The sequence below is a fragment of the Anguilla rostrata genome, chromosome 8, assembly GCF_018555375.3.
Source record: "Anguilla rostrata isolate EN2019 chromosome 8, ASM1855537v3, whole genome shotgun sequence".
NCBI lineage: Eukaryota > Metazoa > Chordata > Actinopteri > Anguilliformes > Anguillidae > Anguilla > Anguilla rostrata.
The window spans coordinates 31183385-31205769 of NC_057940.1; the positions used below are offsets into that span (position 1 = coordinate 31183385).

Genomic DNA, 22385 nt, shown 5'->3' on the forward strand with positions numbered 1-22385 from the left:
TCTGGTAACTCACTGTCTCATTTGTGGCCTGTTACTGGTTTGCTCATAAAGTATTGCCAATGGCCATACTTTAAAGTAACTAAACAACCCCATGAGGAAAGGTGCTTTGATGGGAAAAACAGCACACAAAAAAAACATTCAGTTACACAGCTGTGGCAAATGGAAGAGGACCTCCATCAGGTGTTGGGTCCAGAGGAAAAGGAAAGCAAGCTGGCTCAGAGTTAGGATCAGTGTACCACAGAATGTTCCAATGACTGGTAAAACTGTGAAGATTGTGGCTTGGGCCTGTTAACAGACAGCCTTAGGTTCAAACTGATGGTGGGACACTATTTCTGCTTTTTTGAGAAAAGCCCTAAATTGGCCAAGGTGAAAACCCAATTGGTTGCAAAGGGCCAGTCATGAACAATGGAGAAACATCATTGATTGGGAAATCCTGACCCTGTCTCCAAAGTACTGGTACCACTTTGGCTTCTTTTGCTAATAGGTTAATTTCATTCTAGCTCTTCTTCATATCAAATATTGTTGGTTTCTATGCAATAGTATCTGGACAAGTCTTTTCATCACATCTTATTTAATGACAGATTGATGCTCTATTCATCAGTACACAGTAGCTTGGTTTGGCTTGGCAGGTTTTTGAGAAAACCAGAGGATGCCTTTGAGGGATTTGTTAAAGTTGTTTTATTATGTTCTATTGTGTATCATTTGCTTGTATACAACTCTTCATTCATTAGTAGCGGTGTGTGTGTGTGTGTGTGTGTGTGTGTGTGCGTGTGTGCATGCATCCCACATCACCTTCATGTTTTAAACCCTTGGTAAAAAATGACAGAACCAGTCTCAGGAACTGGTTTTGTGGTGTTTTTCATGCTGTGCCAAATCCGTATCGTGGTCAGTGTGGGAAAGGCCACAGTCTGGGCATGTGCATTATCAGTGAAATGCTATAAGCTCTACAACAAAGTGAAAACCAGAGACGCTCGTATTTCTCAGCTGTACAGCTTTTAGAGCTGAGCATCCTTATGAATGTAAACAGGTTGTTTCCCTTCGGCTGAAATTAAATTTTTGCAAAAAATGAATTTTGTGTTTAATTCAATGTTTGCAAATTTGTAATGTCTTACGCAAATTACTGTTTTTCTTGGATGTCAGTACAGCCTTCACCAGAGCCTCTGTCTATGTGTAACTTATGAATATGAGGTATTTTCCTGTGTGCTTACAGCTATGAAAGTGATGTCACTTCAGGATTCTAGGCAGAGAGCCAAGTTATCAGTTATACCTTTATCAGAGAAGTCCAGGAATATTACTAGTTCTGTGTAGCAAAAGTGAGAATAAAGGAAATCATAGATTCTTATCAAGATATATTTATCACTCTATGCTAAGGTGTAGAACCATGGGGACATTCATACAGAAACACTGATTTTTTAAAAAAAGGAGCCTGCAAAAGCAGGGGAATGCACCTTGTTCGGCATTCAAGTTGCCCACCTGTCTTATGGTGAAGGGAATGGCATTGGACAATTTGCTTGAATAAATCATTTTAGTTGTACAGCACATAATGTATGCATTGTTGCATGCACTCCTGTAGACACATGGTGTGAATGCGTGTTGCACACTTACTTAAAGAGAAACACATGGGTAAAAAAATATATTGAGAGACAAAACAGTACATTCTTCTGTATGAGTGTATGTAATGCTCATGCACAGCACCTACCAAATGTTTGTCACCAGAAATGTTGATTTGAAAGCAATGATTAGGAGTCAGATAGACTTCTGTGTATGCAGTTATGCATTTTTAGAGGATGAAAAACATTTTCCCCGATAGCACATTTATCTCGATTCTTGTCATTCCCTATCTGAAACTATACTGACAAACCAAACTCAGATGATTGATAGGGTCATTAAACAGAACCCAAACAAGTCATTTTAGATAAATATTCAATGAAATTGTGTAAATTCGGGGAATTGGATGTGCTGTGCAAGAGTTTTAAAGAGAGCTGTGGGATGATTCTGAAGAGAAAGTACTGCCTTTTATCAGCAGTGGAATCTTAAAACTAGGTCTTGGTTCTTGTTTCAAGGTGACTTGTGTGGTCGTCCTTCATAAAGACAATATTTCTTTTGGCCTTTTGGATTTTTATTTTTGGTGTTGATTCCTTTCATCTGTAGCATGATAAATCCATATATAGTACAGGGCATTGATCATTGATTTATGTTGACATTAGTCCTGACTCCAGATCTTAGGTTTTTCCTAAATGTATTTATTTTTTCATATGACAGGCTTCTGGTCTTCTTCTTTTGTGACTGCACTGCTAAACACAGGCAGATTCTGATAATATAATTCACTTTCTCCTATAACATCTTCACTTTGGGTTCAATGTTGTACTAAGGTTCTTTCTCATGCCTCGATTTCTTTTTGAATTTGGTGTGCAGTGTGCACATACTTTTGAATACTCCATCTGTGGCACTTATACTTACTACTTTTTAATTTGGCTTTCTGCTAGTACCACTATACAGTATAGCCCCATGATGAATCTCTCTCTCTCCCTCACCCACAGGTAGGAGTCAAGCGTCTCTCTTACCTGAGGAGGAAGCCATGTGGGTCGTATGGTCATCTGTGCTGTTCACCCTGGTGTGGCTGTCCATCATCTCCTGTCCGTGTGAGGGAGGCCGACTTGTGACTGATGAAGGTAACATTTTGTCACACAGCCCTTGCCTGCCCGTATAAAGGCAACATTCAACCTGCTGCATCAGTTGTCTGGACAGTAGTGTAATCAGTGAAGTGACAGTGGTTAGGGTAGAAGTATAGGCGGGTGCAACAGTCATGCCGAGCAGTGGTCACTTTGCTGCATGGAGCAGTGCTCAGAGCAATAGTGCGGAGCAGTGGTCAGAGCAGTAGTGTGGAGCAGTGCTCAGAGAAGTAGTGTGGAGCAGTGGTCAGAGCAGTAGTGTGGAGCAGTGGTCAGAGAAGCAGTGTGGACAGTGGTCAGAGAAGCAGTATGGAGCAGTGCTCAGAGCAGTAGTGTAGAGCAGTAGTCAGGGCAGCAGTGTGGAGCAGTGCTCAGAGCAGTGGTCAGGGTATTTTTAGTTCTTAGCTGCTGGTACCTGGCAAATCTGTGTCCCTGTTCAGGGTATTCTCTTAAATTATAAGAATTTTGTTCCACTTCTGGTTTGGTTCATACACTCAACTGTTTATGCTGACTTGGTTCTAATTATGCTCTAACAGAGCTCCATAACAAGGTCCTGTCATGGTTTTGTGTAATTAGGCATGGTTCTACTCAGAGTTCAAAATATTGTGTTTGGGATCCATGTTATGCTTGTGAGTTTTTGGTTCAGTGCCCAAAGGCACAAATGTCACAAATGTCTGAATTTCCCACACACCTTCCCAGAAAGGACTCGGATGATTAATGTTACCTTCAGTGTTGCACAAGACTGCATTATTCTATTCTGACCATTACAAAAAAGAAAAACACCTTAAGGGGGTATTTTGAGTGAACAGCTGAAGATATTGTAGTAGAAGATTTTCCAAAATATTAACTTATTTTTTGCATGTTCAGATGAAGAAGAGAAAAGTGTCTGCAAATGAGTTAAGCGTTGCTGGAGTGTGTCTTTGATGTTCTTGAATGCAAGTACCTCATCAAAGCTTCAGACTAAGATGAAACCATTCATTACTGCCTAAATGCAATTTTTCATTGTGGGCCACTTTTGTTTGACATGTGGCAGTTTCCAAGTTGTGGTGGGTGATATCTTCCATGAAACCTATAGAAACCCTCAGTGTGTTGTATTGCACCATTGTAGCAAATATGTTGAATAAAAATAGATTTTCAGTGAGTGAACAAAACAAACTATCTGCAGAGCAGTTTCTAAAATGGTGGACTAATAAAGTAGGTGGCAGTTGTTCACAGGAAATGAAAATACATGAAAAAGCATGCCCACATTTGTTCCTGTATGCAGCATTGGCTGCTGTTGATGTCCCTGGTGGATCAGGGACAGTTTTTTAAAAATTATTTTATAAGACAAGAAAGCTTTAGTGTCATCTGAGGCTTTTCAGAGGTTGTTCCCTCACTGTGAGAGACATCCTTACAACATGTCTAGACAACACTTGCTGCTAAATACGTTGCATGCATTTAACAGGGTACTGTAACACAAGTGCTAACATAGAAAATGGTTTTTACAGTATCTCTTCAATTACCTTAAATTTCATGTTCGCTTGCCTCACTCTAATGGGAATCACACTCTCCATTTCCATGGTAACTGGAAGTCTTTTGTGTTTAACTGTGCCATTGCAAAATAAAACTACAGCAACACTAAAGAGCTACTAGTACTTTTGAGGCAAATGTTAAACATGTTTTATACAATGCTTTTATATGATTACATTAGCTAAGGAAAAGTAATTTCTTAAATGCAACTTCATGCTTAGGCTTAGTTTATGGAGTCTATGTCTTTGTGGTAAGGTTCTGGTCCATCTCTTGATCACTATGGTAAAGTTATGCTCCAAGCTATGTGTGTGCTTTGAATATGCAGTTGTTCCTTATTACTTCGGTCTGTGGTCTGAGGTTCTGGCCTCCCTAACTATCTGCAAAAGGCCAACATACAATGAGACCCGTACCAGTGTCTGTATGGAACATAAACCTTGGACAAACCTGCTTGGGTTTCCCTTCTCTGAGATTGTCATTACCTGAGCCAACCTCCCTTTGCCTCCCGAGCTCTAGTCGAATGTGAAAGAGAGCTTTTGATTCAAAGAAACGTAGTACACCACAGTCTCCAGCCTTCTGAAATTTATAGCTTCCTGCTGAGTTGTCATGTCTTCACATGCACAGCGCCTTCTGAACACATTCAGATCTTGTTGCTGAAGAACAAGGTCTGGAAAATCTCAGAAAAATGCAGCTTGTCTTCACGCCTTAAAATTTTGAACATGCTTATCCATGTTATGCACAGGCACCTAGAAGGTAGTGTTAAGTGTCAGAATCAAGGTGAAAATAGGACGCTGTCTTATGCTCCCAGCAGCACTTTTCCATGTATGTAGAGCGCAATCAATGACGTTTCCTCTACTGCGGTCTTCATCAAGCGTGTGTTAGCATTCACGTTAACCCATATTTACAGGGACATGTCAGTGGAATTCTCAGGTGATGGATTATAATCACATTTATGAGTATGAAAAGTAATATTTGAGTTAATAACATCATTTTTCTCATCCTGGCGTGCACCACAGATGGGAGAGTGAGGATTCATAAGCTCCAAATTGGTCTAGCCATCATTTGTAATCAGGGGCACATACATCAAATGTTCATAGTCATTTCTAACCCTCGCCTTTAAGAGGACATTGCTTTCTGTTCAGTTTCTGTTTGAAACACCTCCAGCAAAGTTATGAAGTGCTCTTCTTTCCCACATCTTGTAATTATCCCGGGCCTTTGTCAGTTCAGAGCTTCAGATTTGACTTTGTTAGGTTACCTTCAGTTAGGATTAAGAGGAGTAATCATGTGCTGTCAAAGCATCCTGCATGCAACTACAAAATTGAAAAGTAATCCTGACAAGGAGTGTGATCTATGAAATCCTGTTTAATTCATAATTAAAATTGATCCAAGGAAATTTTTGCCTGTCATTACAGGAGAAACACTGGTCTTAATGTAGTTCTGCACTTTTCAAGTTACCCTGTTAGTAGATTGAATAATCAAACTGAATCAAGAAGTCCTTCATCTCATTTTATCACTGGTTAACACTGAATCTGGGAAAACAAATTTGTTACTTGCTGATTTGAACCAGTCATTGTTTTGCTATGGAGAGAAATAGTTTTATTAGTTCATAGAAGCTAGTGATTGACAGAACCCAGTATTTCCCCTAATTGTATAATTCATGAATTATACACTGTTTAATTAAAATATACATTTGTGGTTATTCCTGTTTTACAGTTCAATCCCACTGCCATTGTAAATTTTAACATCCAGGTGCCTCTTTTTAATACTGCCGTTGAAACTATGCCCCAGTATTGTACATGAGCTGAGTTGGAAATGGGAGTTGGTTAAATTGCAGCGTAGGCCTAGTTCTTGTAGCCCAGGCACTGCCCAGGCATTGTCTGTTTCCGCTGACTCTACGGATAAGGAGCGTGTTAGAGGGGGCCAGGAGGAGGGAGAGGAGAAGGGCGATGGGGCATTGCATTATGTTTTAGGTGTGAAGATTTTGCTGTAAGGAGAGAACAGGTTTTTCTGTTGATGAGATCAGGCCCGTTTCAGTGCGTACTGACCACAGCGCTTATTTTTCTCAAACACTTTTGGGATCTGTCCAGAGGAATGCTCGTAGTTTATAAAGATAATTCCTGGTTATCGCTGCTGGCTTAGCGTCAGTTTGCTAAAGCTGCAGGTGTTCCCACAAAATTGTTACAAAGCCCTTCTGCCCTTGAATTTTCCTTTGAAAGAACACTTTTTCCCAGCATGTACCACTGCTGTTCCCATTACTGAAGCTCTTAATGCCAAACCTTGTGGCAGATTGTGCTGTGATCTGCAATGTAAATGCGATCTCTATCTGTTAAACAACCCAGTATAATTGTCACAGGATGTCTTGTGGTAAATACGATTAGCCTGCTTTTCTCGGTGCTAGTCCCCCTGGCCACTTAGCTTAGCTGTCTGCCTGATGACCTTCATTGTGACCTGTCTCTCCCGGCAAGACTACATCTGACATTTCTCCGGGAAGGCAGTTGCCTGCCAAAGAACACAGACTTGACGTCAGAGTCAGAAATGCAGTGAGACTTTCTGTTTCCCCCCCGATCCCTTTTCAGACATTTCAACTTTGACAATTACATTTTTGTTGGTATATCCAGGAGGAATAAAAAATATTTTTGCAGGGTGCAGATGAAATCCTACTTTATGTTGTTGCAAAGAAGAGGAAAAAATCCTAGCACACAATGAACTCCTTATTTGCCATTACAGTCTGCACAGGACTGTGTGTCTATTGCTTGGTGATGGATGATGAAAATGTAATTGATCGTGAATCTTCTGCAACCCTCCCAACGCAAATCGCTCATCCACGTCTTATTTACCATATCTGACCGGTACTCTACCCATTAGGTGATTGGCTCTGGTGGCTCCTACTTATTCACTCGACTTGCTCTTGAAGAGATCATATTTTTCAAGCAAGGTTTGCTTTTAGTAGAAAGTGCTGACTCATCATCTGTGCTAATTGAGTGTCTCAGTGTGGTGATGGAGCATGTTAATGTGAGGACTCAGAATGTTAATATGGTGACTCGAAATGTTTAATTTGTGACTCGGCATGCTAATCGGATTATTTAAACTCTTGTAGTTGTGACTCATGCTAATATGAAACTAAATATGTTAATGAGGTGATATAGCATATTAACCTGGTGCCTCAGTATGTTTCTGTGGTGAAGGATCATGGTAATGTGGCTGCTCATCATGTTGTTTTAATCACATTTAGCATGTTAAATGTGTCAATTCAGTATGTTTATATGGCTATCAAAGATGTTAATGTGACAACACAGTGTTAATGTGACAGTTTAGCATGGTAATGGACATTACAGAAAGTTTACCTGCTCCCCACTTACAAGGTGATCCTCATACCTGAACTTTTCCAGAACAAAAAAAAACAAAGCTGAAATCTCTGGTCTGACAGCCAGTTCTTTTTAGCATTAACCTCAGAGGCTGAGAGAAAACGTTTCCATCAAGTGTCACCTGTCGCGCATGTCAGTCACGCAAGATGAACTGTCATTCCCCTCATTCTCATGCAGGCGAAGACTGTCATAGCATTTAAATGGTTTTCAGACAAGCTGACTTTGGGTCTTGCACCTCCAGATTTTATTCTTGGCTCCAAATGTGTGATGACGTTCATCTTTCTGAGTCCTGCTTTGATCTCTTTTCCTCTTGCTGAAGTCTACTAGAGTTGACATTGAAATGTACAGTTTTGAACCAATTTATATTTAAGACATTTGGTTGCCTTTTTTGAAGATGAAATGTCAGCTCTCTAGTGCATCATACATCCAGATGACACATGTCATTACTGTACCCAAGGCTCTCAGTCTTCAGAGCTGCAGTCTGAAAAGCTTTATCATTTATGAAACAGACATTCTAGAAGATGAAAAAAAGATTGGCTGAATCTAAACAACAGAATAAAAGGGTGCTTGGATCTTAAAATATGTATTTTTAATTGTATTTTATCTGGGTTTACTTGAATATTCAGCCAAATCCAAAAATCTTGATCGAAATTGTATTTTTTAGTGTGCAAGGGTTCTTGCACAGATCCCTTATAGAAAAATCTTTTGGTTCCCCCTTCTGAATGTCTCTGCTGGAAACATCATTGTCTTGTCTTGTCAGAATAGCTGCACAGTCTTACGTGTCTGTCTCAGGTTGAGCTGGCCTCTGCATCAAAAAGGCTTTTGGTCCCTAAACAAAGGGATGGATTCAAATTCCAATTAATGGTTAGGGATCTTGGCTTGTGGTCATATCTGTTCCGTCTGTCTCTCCACAGCCGTCCGATGCCCCTCCCTACAGGTGGATGAATGGAGGTTTCCCCAGACAGCCAGACACAACATCACAGGTGCAAAACCCCCCCATTTGATTTGCTGCTGAAGTCATTTTTCACCTTATGTTCAAATGGCATATAACTGACCTCCATCAAAAGGCCTGTCAAAGCTGTTACAACACGTTAATAGTTTTCATTACACAAATCTAATTTACCATTTGACAAACTGTCTCACAGGTATCTTTATGTAAGAGCAATAAAAAGAACGTAAGATCAAATATCTTGTCATTCTTTTGTTTGAAGAATGCCAAACTTGTGTCAGCTAGGGCTGATGAATGAGGTGCTTTCTGACATCAGTATTGATTAGTGAGCCATATGACTGGTTGACTGCTTGATTTGCTGCAAATCCAATTGATCCCCAGGTTTCAATCTGGTGCGGAGGTTTGGCTTGTTGAAGCTCACGGGGGTGAAGAAGATCCGGAACCCCAACGGGCCTGTGATCCTGAGACTTGGGAAGGTGCCACTCACCCAGCCCACTGAGTAAGAGGCTCTACCCCAACCTGTGTTTATGTTCTGAGGAAGTGATCTCTTTTATCCCTGTGGTTCTTAAATCCCCACTGCGCCCATGACCTGCTTCATGAGTGAAGTTAAATTCAGTGTGGACTATATTAAACCAAAGTGTGGACTAACGTGTGCAGTGTAGGCTACTAAAAGATTACAAAATGTAGATCACTATCTATGGTTACATATAAATATGGTTTTAAATGTGTGGCAAAACAGTTACGGTATGTGAAGAGTGCTTTTAACTAGTTGATTTTAATTTGGTGCAAATGTTGATTATGTAGCAGGGCAGAACAGCCACTGCTGATGTTATTATGTTATTATTATTGTTTGTCTGCTGCCAATCTGTGGATGGGGTCATGTAATGTGACAAGGTTTGCATTTAAGGTCAGAGTGATGGAATGGAGAATACAGCTGATATGATTTACATTGTCCCCAAAGAAGATCCCTGAGTTTTTGTTTTCAATATTGGGTACTGAGTATTCTCCCAGAACCCCAAACTCAGAGGCTACAGTAGTATGATTTGCTGAAAATTTCTCATTTCTCAAACAATTTCTTCTTCAAAAAATGCCGTAATTTGCATGCAGTACTTACTGTATTTCGAACCCGCTGGAATGCCCAGGTGTTTGAATAAGCTTACTTTGTGTGCTCAGTACTGTAGGTCATTCCATTGTATCAGCACTACTGTGCTGTCATTGTGTTCTCCCACTGGCCAACTGAATAAATGACTTGTAATTTTGCCAACTAGGTCAGCCTGAAATTGTACTGCCTTCCATAGGCTTTTCATAGCCCTGCAAAGGCATGTGTTATGAATGATTAGAATGATTTAGAGGTCCGTATGATGAGTGGTTTTTGAAATCAAACTTGCTCTCATGCCATCCCTTGCATTCAGAGTACAAATTCATTTCAGAAATTGTAAAACTTACAGAAATAATATTTTTTATTTTTTCTCCCATTTTGGGATGCCCGGTTATATTTGGAGGCTCATCCTGTCTCTCTCTTTTTCAATTCTGTAGAGAACGTACAGTACAAGCGTGTTTCTCATGTTACCAAACAGCATTACTTTTCCCTCAATAGTTCAGCAGCCGAGCTGTAGTCATTGTCTTGCTGTAGGTGGACTGCAGGGTCCCAGTTAGCCAGCTGTTGTGAAAATATGCGTGTAGAACCCTGTCAACTGAAATCATCCCTCCCCCTGTGACACTGCAACCAATTATGTGCTACCCTACAAGGCTCCTGGCCACAGTTGGTACTGTCACAGGCTGGATTCCTTTCCAAACCTTGGTGTCTGCCACTAGGAAAGAGTGCCTTTGGAGGACATGCCCCCAACACCCCTGGGAAATATTCTGTAGAAGCTCAGAGAAGCTTGGAGCATTTCTAAACTCAGTTGTGCCAAGTTTTGACTGATTTTGTCAGTTAGCTCCAGAATTACACCAGGTACTTCTGAAATCTTAAATCACTGCAAGTACATAATTAGCTAACTGAAATAATTAACTGAATTGTAGTTTGAATTGTAAGTCCTTCAGGAAAGGAAAACATTACCTTTTTCCTGCACAGTCTATAAACTATGTATTGGACAAATATATAATAATATTATAATATCTGATTATTTTGTTTGTAATATAAGAACCATGAATGTACACACCATGCATTTGAGAATGTAAGCTTATTTAAGTGTAAAATGGCATAATATTGCAAACAATAGCTACTCACCTTTAGTAAACTCACAGTGTAGAGTTTGAGTTTTTGTGTTTCAGTACAAGCAATATTAACGACAGGGAAGTAAGAATGCCTCATTCCAGTGTGTCAGTTTTTTTGTCCGGCAGGGTGGAAAATATCCAGATACTGGAGTGTTCTCCTGGATGAATAAAAAAAGTCCTTAATCCGCCAGTTGAACAACTGATCTGTTGATCTCTAATCGGATTGTTTCAACTGCAGTTCCATCACTTGTGAGGAATTCTTACTTCAGGAGAAATTGTCTTCAAGACTCACAGAACAGAGGGCTTGCACTCTTGTATCTCTCAAAGCGAGAAAAACAGAAGAATAAACAAAGTCAATGCAATCCCCTGCTTCACAGAATGCAGTTGAAAATTGAGTCTTTCTCAGAGGCAAAAAGAGAGGATTTGAGTAAGGCCCATGTTTCTGTTGGAACGGAATGCTCCTGTTGCATTCAATTCCATTTCTGGCAGTGGACTGGAAATGTCAAGAGATAACTTAAAGAGACACTTCCATATACATTCTGTAATAAAAGAAAGCACAAAAGGTGTTCTAATGAGAGAATAAATCTTTTTAAAGTCATTAAAGGGTCTGAACATTTGCTGTGCGCTTTTTTTATATTTAGATTTCTACTGTGTGTGTGTGTGTGTGTGTGTGTGTGTGTGTGTGTGTATGTGTGCGTCTGTGTGTGTCTGTTTGAGTTGACTGTTGTTGTCTTCGGTGTGTTGTGTGTATGTGTGCTGAATTGTTGTGAGGGTTGCTTTGTTGCTTGTGTGTATGAATGTGTGCTTTGTGTGTGTGTGGGTGGGATTGGTGCTGTGTGTGTTGTGTGTTGTGTATTTTTTGGCGTGTGTGTGTGTGTGTGTGGTTGTGTATTGTGTGTGAGTAGGTGTTCTTGGGTGTCTGTTTTGGCTTGGGTGTGTGTTGTGTGTTGTTGTGTGTGTGTGTGTGTGTGTGTGTGTGTGTATGTGTGCGTGTGCGTGTGTGCGTGTGTGTGTATGTGTGCGTGTGTGTGTGTGTGTGTGGAATGTGTGTGTGTGTGGAACATTGCCTCCTCTTCAGCACACAGGAAGGAGCACAACATTAATCGTCTCAGAGGAATGCAAGTTTGCAGAGATCATCATGCGCACAAGCAAGAGTGAAAGAGGTTCAACTGCAGTTTCCCTGACTGTGATTGAACAATATTTATGCACAGTGGTGGTTGGTGAGCTGGAAATCTGGGGGCTGAAAACTAAAAACTGGGGCTGTTTTCATTCATTTTCCTTGATTAACAAGCAACAACCATCGGCACATCTGACTAATCAGCTGGCAAGCAACACACAGCTTCTTCACATCGTGTTAGGGAGATTAAATGATAAATTAAATTTAGAAAAATTTGTCTTAATCACCAGCAAAAAAGATACACCACTCTGTTAACTACTGTGTCCGCATTCAGCATTTCCCCAGTAATAATAAAACCTGCGCTTCAAGATTTTAAATCTTAAAGTTTTAAATCTGCACATCTTTACCATGAATATTCTCTGAGTGTGAGTGTGACAAAGGAGGAGGTCTCCACAAATGATGTTTATAAAATGTGCATAATTTTGCAATACAAATAAAATTAATTTTATTACTTGCTAAATGGCTTAATAGACGAGAGCTGGCTATATCTGATGGAGTTGAGTATTTTAATTAATCACTGTATTGATAATCAAGGAAAATGACTGAAGCAGATCGAGACCAATGATCAGTTTAAGGAAAAGTTTTCCGCCCCACAGATTTTAAATTCTCCTACTGCCACTTATTATGTGTTGCCAATGGAGTATATCATGTATGCATCAAAATGATGAATACACAAATTACTTAATTACTTCATATGAAACTGTGCAGACAAGTTCCTCCTAGTCTTGATTTCCAGATGCAAAATCTCTGTCTGAGCATCTGGAAAACAGTGGTATATTGTTATTACATCACAGCTTAAGGGTGTTGTTTCAGCCCGATGCTTTGCATCGTACTTTCTTGCCTTCTTTCTTACTTACATGTTGTGTATATCATATACTGCATGGCTGCTTTGATAGCACTGCTTCTGTGTGTCCTGCCGAGTGCTTCTACTGAGGTTCATTGAATTGAGAGAGACGGGAATGGATGAGGAAAAAGATTAAGTTAAACAGGAAGAGAGAGGTGATTTATTCACGGTATGTGAAACGGGTGAGAAAGATGAAGAGAACTGATAGGAGGAGACAGATGTGGAAATTCAATGGCGACTGAAGTTCTATCTGAAAGTTTTGAAAGCTTTGCTCATCAACCTGCCCTCAAAAGTCTTCCTCTCTGCATGTGTTTTCCAGAGCTCCAGGTGTTTTCCTCATCGGAAGCGCGAGCTGCAGTTATTTTAACCCCGCCCACACACGCCCCCCTCCCCTTTTCCGCTCCGGCGCAGCTGTGCTGTGATTTCAGTGATGCAAATGAGAACACCAGCAGAGTTTGCTGTTGGGGACCTTTAGTGTTTCCACCTGTTACTTTTACATCTGCGCACACACCCTCCATTACCTCCCTCCCTCTATCAGTAGCTTCCTGTCTCTCTCACTACCTTTTGCTCTTCTCTCTCATTTCCTTTAGTTACATCCTCAGCCTCCTTCTGTTTTTTGTTTTCCCTCTGCTGTTCTTTTTTCTCCTTTTCTGCCCTATCCCTATGTCTTGCTGTTTTTTCTCTCTCTCTTCACCTCTTTCTCTCTCTTTCTTCACCACTGCATTCTCCAAGTTTAATAGTTAATTCTCTGAAAAGATGTCATCCCACCCCCTGAGATGGTTCTTTTTCCTTTCTCCCAAACTGAGCCTGTGATGGATGTGGTGGTGACTCACCGATTCGACTGATAGGCCCCAGCTTCCTTGTCAGGCCGTTTGAGTAATGCGCATGGGACACAAGCTTTTTGTTATGACCATAATAAATTTAACTCTGGTTGTTATGATCATTATCAGAAAATGTCTTTGGTACCGCGGCATCAGAGAAAATAAATTATCCAGTGGGCTTAAATATGACACAGCAGACGTTTCATCTTAAAGCTCAGGAGTAAATTGTAGACAATAACCGCTATGATATTAATACGCAGTCATAAACAGTTATATATAAACAAAGGAAGGAAGGAGGGGTAGAGAGATTTATACATCCATAATCCAATAAAACCATTAATTTATTCTTACCTACTGCTCTTTTTCTGTCTGAGAACTCCCTGTTCTGTCCCTTCTTCTCTTACCTGTTCTACCTTATGCAGTTTCAGCACTCAAATCTAATTTTCCTGTGCAGTTTGATTAATGTAAACTTAAAGCTTACGACACGGAATACTTTCATCCTTTTGACATACATCAAATTGCAAAATTAAAAAGGTTGTCAGAGAAATTGCTGGCTCTTGGAGAGAAAAATAAGAAAGAACAGACAAAGGCGGTTGTTATGAAAATAGCCTGTGCCATCTATGCGATAAATGTTCAAACAGGGCCAAAAATAGTTCTTCATTAAATGAAGCACTTTAAAACTTCAAAAGTGAAAAGTCTCTCCCCGCCACCCCCCTCTCTCTTTCACTCTTTTCCCTTTCTCTCTCTCTCTCTCTCTCTCCCTCTCTCTCATTCTCTCACCCTCCCTCCTGCTAAAACATTAAATATAAAATAGCTTCTATTGCCAAAGTGGCATACATTCACTCCCTCCCTCTGTGTGATTTTGGTTCTTTTTTTTTGGGGGGGGGGGGGGGGGCTGACTGTGTTTACATATGGGTTTCAAACTGCTGCTATTTCCCTTGGATTCTCCCTTCTCCTTCATAAATCAGTGTCATCTGGCTTTGCTTTGAGAGGGAAGCCAGATGCTGAGTCTCTGCCTGACTGTGTGTGTGTGTGCACATGCGCATATGTGCGTGTGCATGTGTGTGTGCGCATGTGTGCATGTGTGTGTGTCTGTGTGTGTGTGTGTGCGTGTGTGTGTGTGAGTATGCGTGCGCGTGTGTGTGTTTGTGTGTGTACATATGCGCATTTGTTGGTATGTTTGTGCATTGGGCCAGTCCTTCGGGCAGTCTGAAGTGCATTTTTGCTTATTCCTTATGCTTTAATAATTAGAATATTACAAAAAATCTTCGAGTGTGAACCACTGGACTTAAGCCTGAGACCATGTGATGTTGACACCCATATTTCAAAGAAGATGAATGTCCAGGATTATTGTTTTATCCATTTTCTTTCCACTGTGAAAGCTATGAGCCAATACGGCTTAAGATTCCTGGACCTGAATTCATGAATCTTATTTTTGAGCTGTTTGTTTTGCTCTCATTCTCCCTTGGTATGTCTCTTGTTACACACTTCGATAATAAGGTGTGCTTGCTTCCAAATCCCACCATGCATATGCATATATATATATATATATATATATATATATATATATATATATATATATATATGCACCTGCCAATCAATCAAATTTTAACTGCTTCACATTATACCCTGACCTGGCTAGGTAGAACTCTCTGGATGGCATGTCGGAAGAAATAAGAAATCATGGGAGGAACTGCAGTATTGGGGGGGGGGGCAGTTCAGGGTGTGGGATCACATAGTGTGTGTGTGTGTGTGTGCGTGCGTGTTTGTGCACGCACGCGTGTGTATGTGCGTGTGTGTATATGGTTATGACCTGTTTCTCAGCAGTGTATGCATTTCTGCGATAGGTGGAGTGCCCCTGGTGGAGGAATCTGTTACTTACATGCATGTGTTTTTCAGTCAGGTGTTCCCCCATGGGCTGCCAGAAGAGTTCACTGTGGTCTTCACTCTGCTGCTGAAGAAAAAGACTGTCAAGGACAACATCTACCTCTTCCAGATCTCAGATGAGCAGGGCTACCCTCAGGTTTATCTCTTTCTTTCTTTCTTTCTTTCATCTCTTTCTGTCTTCTCTCTCTCTCATACAGCATGCACATTCAGCCTCATCTATCTCACTCATTGTCAAATGGCTTGTTCTCATCTCCTTTTGTTTCACACCAGATATTTCCATAGCAACCACAGTCCATTTTCCCCTCCTGCTTATTTGGGTGAGAAGATAGACACAAGTTCCTCCATTTTAAAAATCCCCCCGTTCCCCCCATGTTCTCAGTTCTCCCTGGACCTGAACGGGCCGGAGCGGACGCTTGCCCTGCGGGCCCGTGGTGGGGGAGGCGGCGAGGACGACTTTGTGGGATGCGTGTTCGGCGGGGAGGGGGTGGAGTCTCTCTTCGACTTCCGCTGGCACAAGGTGGCGATGAGCCTCCAGGCGGGCGCGGCCTCCCTGCACGTGGACTGCGGCTCCATCGAGACCAAGCCAGTGGAGCCCAGAGCGCAGCTGTCCACGCAGGGACACACCTTACTGGCCATCCAGGCCTCCGACGGAGCCACCGTAGAGGTGAAGGGGGGGGGGGCGCTGGGTGGGGTTTCGTTGTGTGGTGAGGAGTAGCATTCCAGACAAGCATGTCAACAAAACAGTGCACTGAAATATGCATGTTGCGTCTCAACTGATTTTTCCCTCCACCTTAAGTTTACCTGTGGTGCTTAGAAACCAAAACTCCTTATGTCAATGGAATACACTGCAATATATTGAAAATATGCAAACTTTAAAAAAATAAAACAATTCATATATTTTACTGAATTTTAAAACTATATGCATTGCACAAATATGACACATAAAATGGAGAAAAATGAAAAAGGTGAATACCTGCTGAAGCACTGCTCTCCCCATGCCCCAAGACTTCTGGCTGACTTTTATCTTTCCTCTAATTGAAGATTTGCATAGAGCAAAGAGTTTTTTTCAACGATAATAATGAGATTATTCCAGTTTGAATTGGCAGTCCGAGATGAAAAAGGTCTATAATTAGGGGATTTTTGAAGCCAGGACATTTATGCCACAGTGAACAAATTGAAAGCAGGAGAGATAATGTTGAAAAATGAAGCTTGCGCATTTATTTATTTTTTGGGGAAAACCATCTGGATAGGGCTGTTTTGATCCATCCTCTTTGAATGTGTGATTCAGATGAAAAAAAATAACACTTCAGTCAGCAGAAGACCAAAACCTTGTCCAATGAGCAGGACAAAATGTATATTTCTGGAATGTTTGCCCTAACTTGCAAGCAGTCACTGAGCCTGACCTTCTTGATTCTTCTCTGCCCCGCCCGCAGATGGATGTCCAGCAGGCGACGGTGTACTGTGACCCTGAGCTGGCCATCCAGGAAGCCTGCTGTGAGATCCCAGGAGCACGGGTGAGCATCAGTCTGGCTGGAGTCTCCTCCTTCTCTCTCAGGACCCCATATATCCTGTTCTACACTGCCTCAGAATGTGCTCAAAGTTATATGCATGGATTCTAAATTTTAAAATGGCAGCTTGGAGCAGGGTCTCTTGCCTTATCATATTGATTTCAGTTCGGATAGCTTTTGGCCCCTTTAGTTGTTCAATAGCACAAGTACTTGAAAACTCTTTCATTTCAGAAGGCTGCTAGTTAAGTGTGGTTACTCGAAAATATGTTGATTTCTGAAAGCTGCTGGTTAAGTGTGAAGTGTTCAAAGGCTTCAGACAAACAATCTGGAATGTGGAGATACACGATAAGTGCAAGTGAAAGTGCTATTTGAAACGTGACAGGAGAAATCAAGTGTCTGTTGGTGTTGTCCAGTGTGGCACCAAAAAATGATGCGGTCTTTAATGTCACAGCAGTATAGTATAGTATATATCCTTCTGCTCATCTTACCATTTGAGCAAGAAGTATGCAGTAAGTTGGAGGCTAGGACAATTTCTATTCATCTGCAGTAGTTGGGTACAGTGCAGACAGTTCCTGCACGATGGAGGCAGAGTGTTTTAAGATGTGCTAACAGGTGTCAAACTCCTGCATTTCATATCAGGTGTAAGTGGGTGAGTCAAATCTGAGCAAAGTGGGAGGGAGGGAGGGAGGGAGAAAGAAATGAGAGGTAAAATAAGGGCCCTGTGATAGACTGAGAACCGAATGAAGTCGGAGAAGAGCCGCAGGCTTCCGTGTGAGCGTGCAAAAGAAAGAAGGGTCTTGCACTGGAAAAACTTGAGAGGGGAATGAAAGTGGAATTGAAGAGGGAGAGAGGCAGGGAAACGGCAAAAAGAAGTGAACTCTCTTTGAGTGCGAGACGGCGCAGTCGGTGCTGTCTCGAACTCTTCAGCACGGCGAGAATTCAATAGAAGGTTTTAACGAGCTAAGCCGACGAATTTGCTCGCAGTAAACGGAGACTCCGTGTCTGTGTGATGCTGCCCCCGCGAGCATCGTCTCAAAAGGAAGCGGAACTCAGGGTTGTCTTTGCCTGAGAATACAATAGGATGCGCCAGTCTCTGAAATACACAGGGTAATTCGGGTGTGAGTGACCTGAAGGGCTGTGGGGACATGTTTTAGGACAGTACAGTAGCATTGCTGTCATAACCAGACATTTTATCCAGGGGCTAATCTGATTGCTTTATGGTTTTACAGGCCCAACTTTGGAACACTGAGTGCATCCCACAACGATGCACTACAAGTATGGGAGTCTCTTTTGTTGATACTGCTCCTCTTTTGACAAATAATGTATTGCACATCAATACTAACCCTTAAAATACACCAGTCACAGCTTTTAATATCAGTAGTTTTACCAGGGTGTTTGAGTTTAGCGAGTCCAGTGAAAAACCTTCACATCTGAGCAAGCGGCGCTTCAAAAATGGATCTTATCGACCAGTCAGAGCATCCAGAAAAGCTTGCGAACGGCCCGAAGGTGTAATGTCGGCCTTCCGATCCCTCTCTGTGACGCTTCCTCTTTTGAGCGCGTGCGACACGGTCTCATTCCCCTGTTCTTCTGACGCAGTGCCCTCCCGACGCGCCCAAGAGCCGCCGCGCCGCCGAAAGCAGCCCCCGCGCCAACCTGGTGGAGCTGCTGCCACGCCCCGACGGCAAGGTAAGGCCCCGGTGCGCCCGCCCCCGCGCCCCACCCCGCCCGCCCCGCATGCCCCGACGGCCGAGCGCTCTACGTCACGCGCGCGTTCAGTAGCCGCGGCGCTTCGGGGTATTGTTAGCGTTCGTTGCTCGTTCAAAATTAAGCGCACCTTTGTGATGCAAATTGCAGGCGGTGTGCTTGTCAGTGCAGCAAAGGTCGTGTTGACCGTCAACTGGAGGCTAATTAAACGCTGATTTTGCGTGACTAAATCTTTGCAAAGACTCTCCGATGATTGCTGCCGGTGCTTTCACAAATGCGCTTGCTGTGTTGCATATTTATAAACGGTACTTTATTGATGTATAGGCTGCATTAAATGTTGTTAGTCTACATTTGCATTATAGTAAATTACTAATATTATGGTTAGGTAACTTTTTTATTATTCATGCCGCGATATCTCAGGTAGCGCATACATTATTTTGTTTTGTTGTAGTACTTCTCAGTATCACTTAGTTCCACACACTGGAGACGTGCACCGCATAGTTTCATGTGAAGACCAGGAGAATAGACCAGGAAGGAAGAAGGCAGAGGAGTAAAGGAATTGCGGTTTTGAAGGTGCCAAATATGTCTAGAATACCCTTTCCCCCCTGGACCCTCAGACAATGCATGAAACCCCCAGGGACACAGCTGCCCCACCTCCAGATATGCTTCTGAGAATGTATTTTACAGCACAGGAAAGCTTGAGACCTGTTTTATGCTTATATTATATTCCTCATATTCCTGAAAGAATTACACCCACATCCAACATTTCCATTACCCACAGTCCATTGCTTCCTCTAAAAGCTGTATTTTAAAGCTGCTCTTTGTTAAGTTTCTCACACTTCCATCATATGCAGTGGGAGGTCTGCAGATGGGGAAATGTACTGCAAACCAGTATTTAAGGAAAGGTCTAATAAAATCATCTTGATGTTCTTGTAATTGAGAAATGGTACAAAATCTCTCTTGGAATAAAATTGAAAGACACTGTGGGAGTCCTTTCTGCAGCTTAATTTATGAACCGAGATTTTGAATGCATTAGGTTCTGCTACAGCTGAATTGGTTATTGTGTTCTTGCCTGTTTCAGTATGGCTGGTGCCTAGCTGAATCGTCCCCAGGGTCTGGCCAACAAAGACGTTGGTCTCTTTAGTCTGGCCTGTAAGTTGTAGACCACACTGCAGCACCTGTAGCTTATTCTTCTGCCTAGTTGGCTTTGCAGAGGTTAGGTCAGAATAGTGTTCACTGTGTGAACTGTGTTCTTGGCTAGAAATAGCTGTACAAAATAAGTATTGTACCTTACTGAACCTGTGTTTAGCAGTTGTCTATGACCATGAAATGCACTTTTTGTACGTCGCTTTGGATAAAAGCGTCTGCCAAATGAATGTAATGTAATGTAATGCAGCACGTTAACTTTGGGTTGCCTGTCTTTGATGGGGTGGTATAATGGTGGGTTTTTACGAGTGATGTGCTTGTCAGTGCACGGTGGTTCATGTGACATATTTGATGGGACGTGTTGACAGGGCGCACATCTGGCAGTCTCCCCGGGCCCCAGTGCTCAGGGCTGCCCTACATCCGTCAGAGAAAGATATCCCGTTTGGCTTCAGGGAACTGCTTTCCATAAAACGAACCATCTTTTCTCCGTAGTGTCCTGGAAATTCTTACCTCCTCCGTTCTTGACCTTTCCGCTTTATATTTTTTCATAATTAGTTACTCGCCTTTTTCTGTTTTTTTTTGATAAGGAATCTGCATGGGTAGTTTTTCGTAATCAGAAATTGACTCAACCTGCAGGTTGTTTCCCCTCTCACCAAACTTTACTTGTTCAACAAAGACCCTGCTGTCAAGGTGTGCTAGGCCGTTTGTTAATCTTGTGCTGTAAGCGTTTGATTGAAAATTTACTAAAGCTAGTAAACAGGCTGATCCATCAGTTTCAGTTCAGTTGAACATAATGGCTGTAGCCCCAGTCTCTCCCCACTCCACCCTCTGCTCCTCCAATAATAACCGCATTAGGGCACAGAGCCAGTCTTTTTCACGTCACCCTCTAACGTTTCCATCATTTTAAATGGCAGCGACTCAATAGTTACGTTAACAAGATTTTCCTGGAACTGCTTTGAACTGCTTCAGAGGGTCTTTGAATGTTTGCGTGTCTGTCTGTACACGTGTTTGTGTGTAAGTGTGTGTGAGTGTGTGTGTGTAAGTGTGCGTGTGAGTGTGTGTGTGTGTGTGTGTGTGTGTGTGCATGTGCACTTTGCTCAGCCACCGTGGCAATGGCCTTGGCAATCCGTGAAGTTGACCGGATGCCATGGTGTTTATTCTGTGCAGCAAATACCTTTGGCACGCGCACAGTCAGATGATCTGCAGCTTAATCTCTTCCAGAAGATGCGCCTTTGTGTCTCACCCGTGAGCACATGGAGTCATGGATCTACAGAGCACTGGGGAGGGTTTCTGGGATCATTCCAGCCTATCTTTACTACTGCTGCTGTAATATTGGTTCTATACATTTACTATTGAATTTCTGGTTATGCTTGTGTCATATTATACTGCAGGTTACTCTTAAGAACCATGTAGAATAAACTAGGTTTTTCTCTTCTTTTGGGAAGCATAACTGTTATAATTGCTAATATGCACATTCTTGAGACAAATGTCAGCAGTAGCACAAGTGCTTAATCCTGTTGTCTGACTTGAGCGATGAACCCTTGTTTTTTTATTTATATTGCTACTAAATAGCCACATAGTGCTAAGTGCTCTCTCATTAAGTTGAAATACATATTCCCAGATTTTCAATTTTATGATTTATATTAATTCATTAATGTTTTCAGTTATCCATTTATTAAGTGTGCTGTTTGCCTTTGGATTTGGCAGCTCTGAGTCTGGCTTTGGCAGACTACTGAGAGAAGAAATCAATTCCAGTAAATTGCTCAGTTAGTCCCAACAAGAACAAAGGAAGTGGCCTAAGGTGGTGCGCATGTGGGTCTGTGTGTATGTGTGTGTGTGTTCTAATTGTGACACCTTCATAAAATAGGAATAGTCATACACACACACACACACACACACACACACTCATTTAACTCTTAAACACAGACCTATAAAACATTCGCCAACTCCAGAATTGTTTTTATTTTGTTCAGCAGTAAACCTCAGGAAACCAGCTTCCTGCCCAAGAGCTACGTCACCTAAACCGTGCCGAAAACCATCTGTATTTTTCTGCCAAGACAGTGACTACACTTTAATTCATGGATTGGAACTCCTCTTTGTCTTATGCTCTTATACTCTTCACTGAGTAATACCTTCAGCAAATACAGTGAGCTCCATAATGGTTGGGGCAAAGGCATCTTTTTCCCTTGAATTGGCTCTGTACTCCACAATTTTAAATTTGCAGTTGAACCATGTAGAACCTACAACCTAGAATATACACGGTCCCTACATTTCAGGGCATCTTAATGATTGGGACATATTAATGTTCTGTAAACAAGAGTAGTAATGTTTAGTACTTTATCGCCTTTGCATGCAATGACTGCTTGAAGTTTGTGACACACAGTCATCACCAGATGCTTCGTTTTTAGCTTCTGCTTGTTTTGGGAGATATTTGCCTTAGATTTTGTCTTCAGCATATGAAAAGCATGCTCAATTGGATTCAGATCGGGTGAATGACTTGGCCAGTCTAGAATTTTCCAGTTTTTAGCTTTGAAAAACTTTGCTTTAGCAGTATGTTTAGGATCATTTCCTTGCTGTAGGATGAAGTGA

General features: G+C 41.8%; 1 protein-coding gene across 4 annotated transcripts in view; it reads left to right on the forward strand.

Annotated features, from left to right (window-relative positions):
- col16a1 (collagen, type XVI, alpha 1) overlaps positions 1-22385 on the forward strand; it is a 68482-nt gene that overhangs the window by 1589 nt on the left and 44508 nt on the right. For all 4 annotated transcript variants that reach the window (XM_064347672.1, XM_064347675.1, XM_064347674.1 and 1 more), the window contains exons 2-8: positions 2541-2672; positions 8458-8526; positions 8874-8991; positions 15451-15574; positions 15818-16102; positions 16872-16952; positions 18543-18632. In XM_064347672.1, the coding sequence (XP_064203742.1) occupies positions 2579-2672; positions 8458-8526; positions 8874-8991; positions 15451-15574; positions 15818-16102; positions 16872-16952; positions 18543-18632 (861 nt within the window). In that variant the 5' untranslated portion in view covers positions 2541-2578. The remainder of the gene's footprint in view (positions 1-2540; positions 2673-8457; positions 8527-8873; positions 8992-15450; positions 15575-15817; positions 16103-16871; positions 16953-18542; positions 18633-22385) is intronic.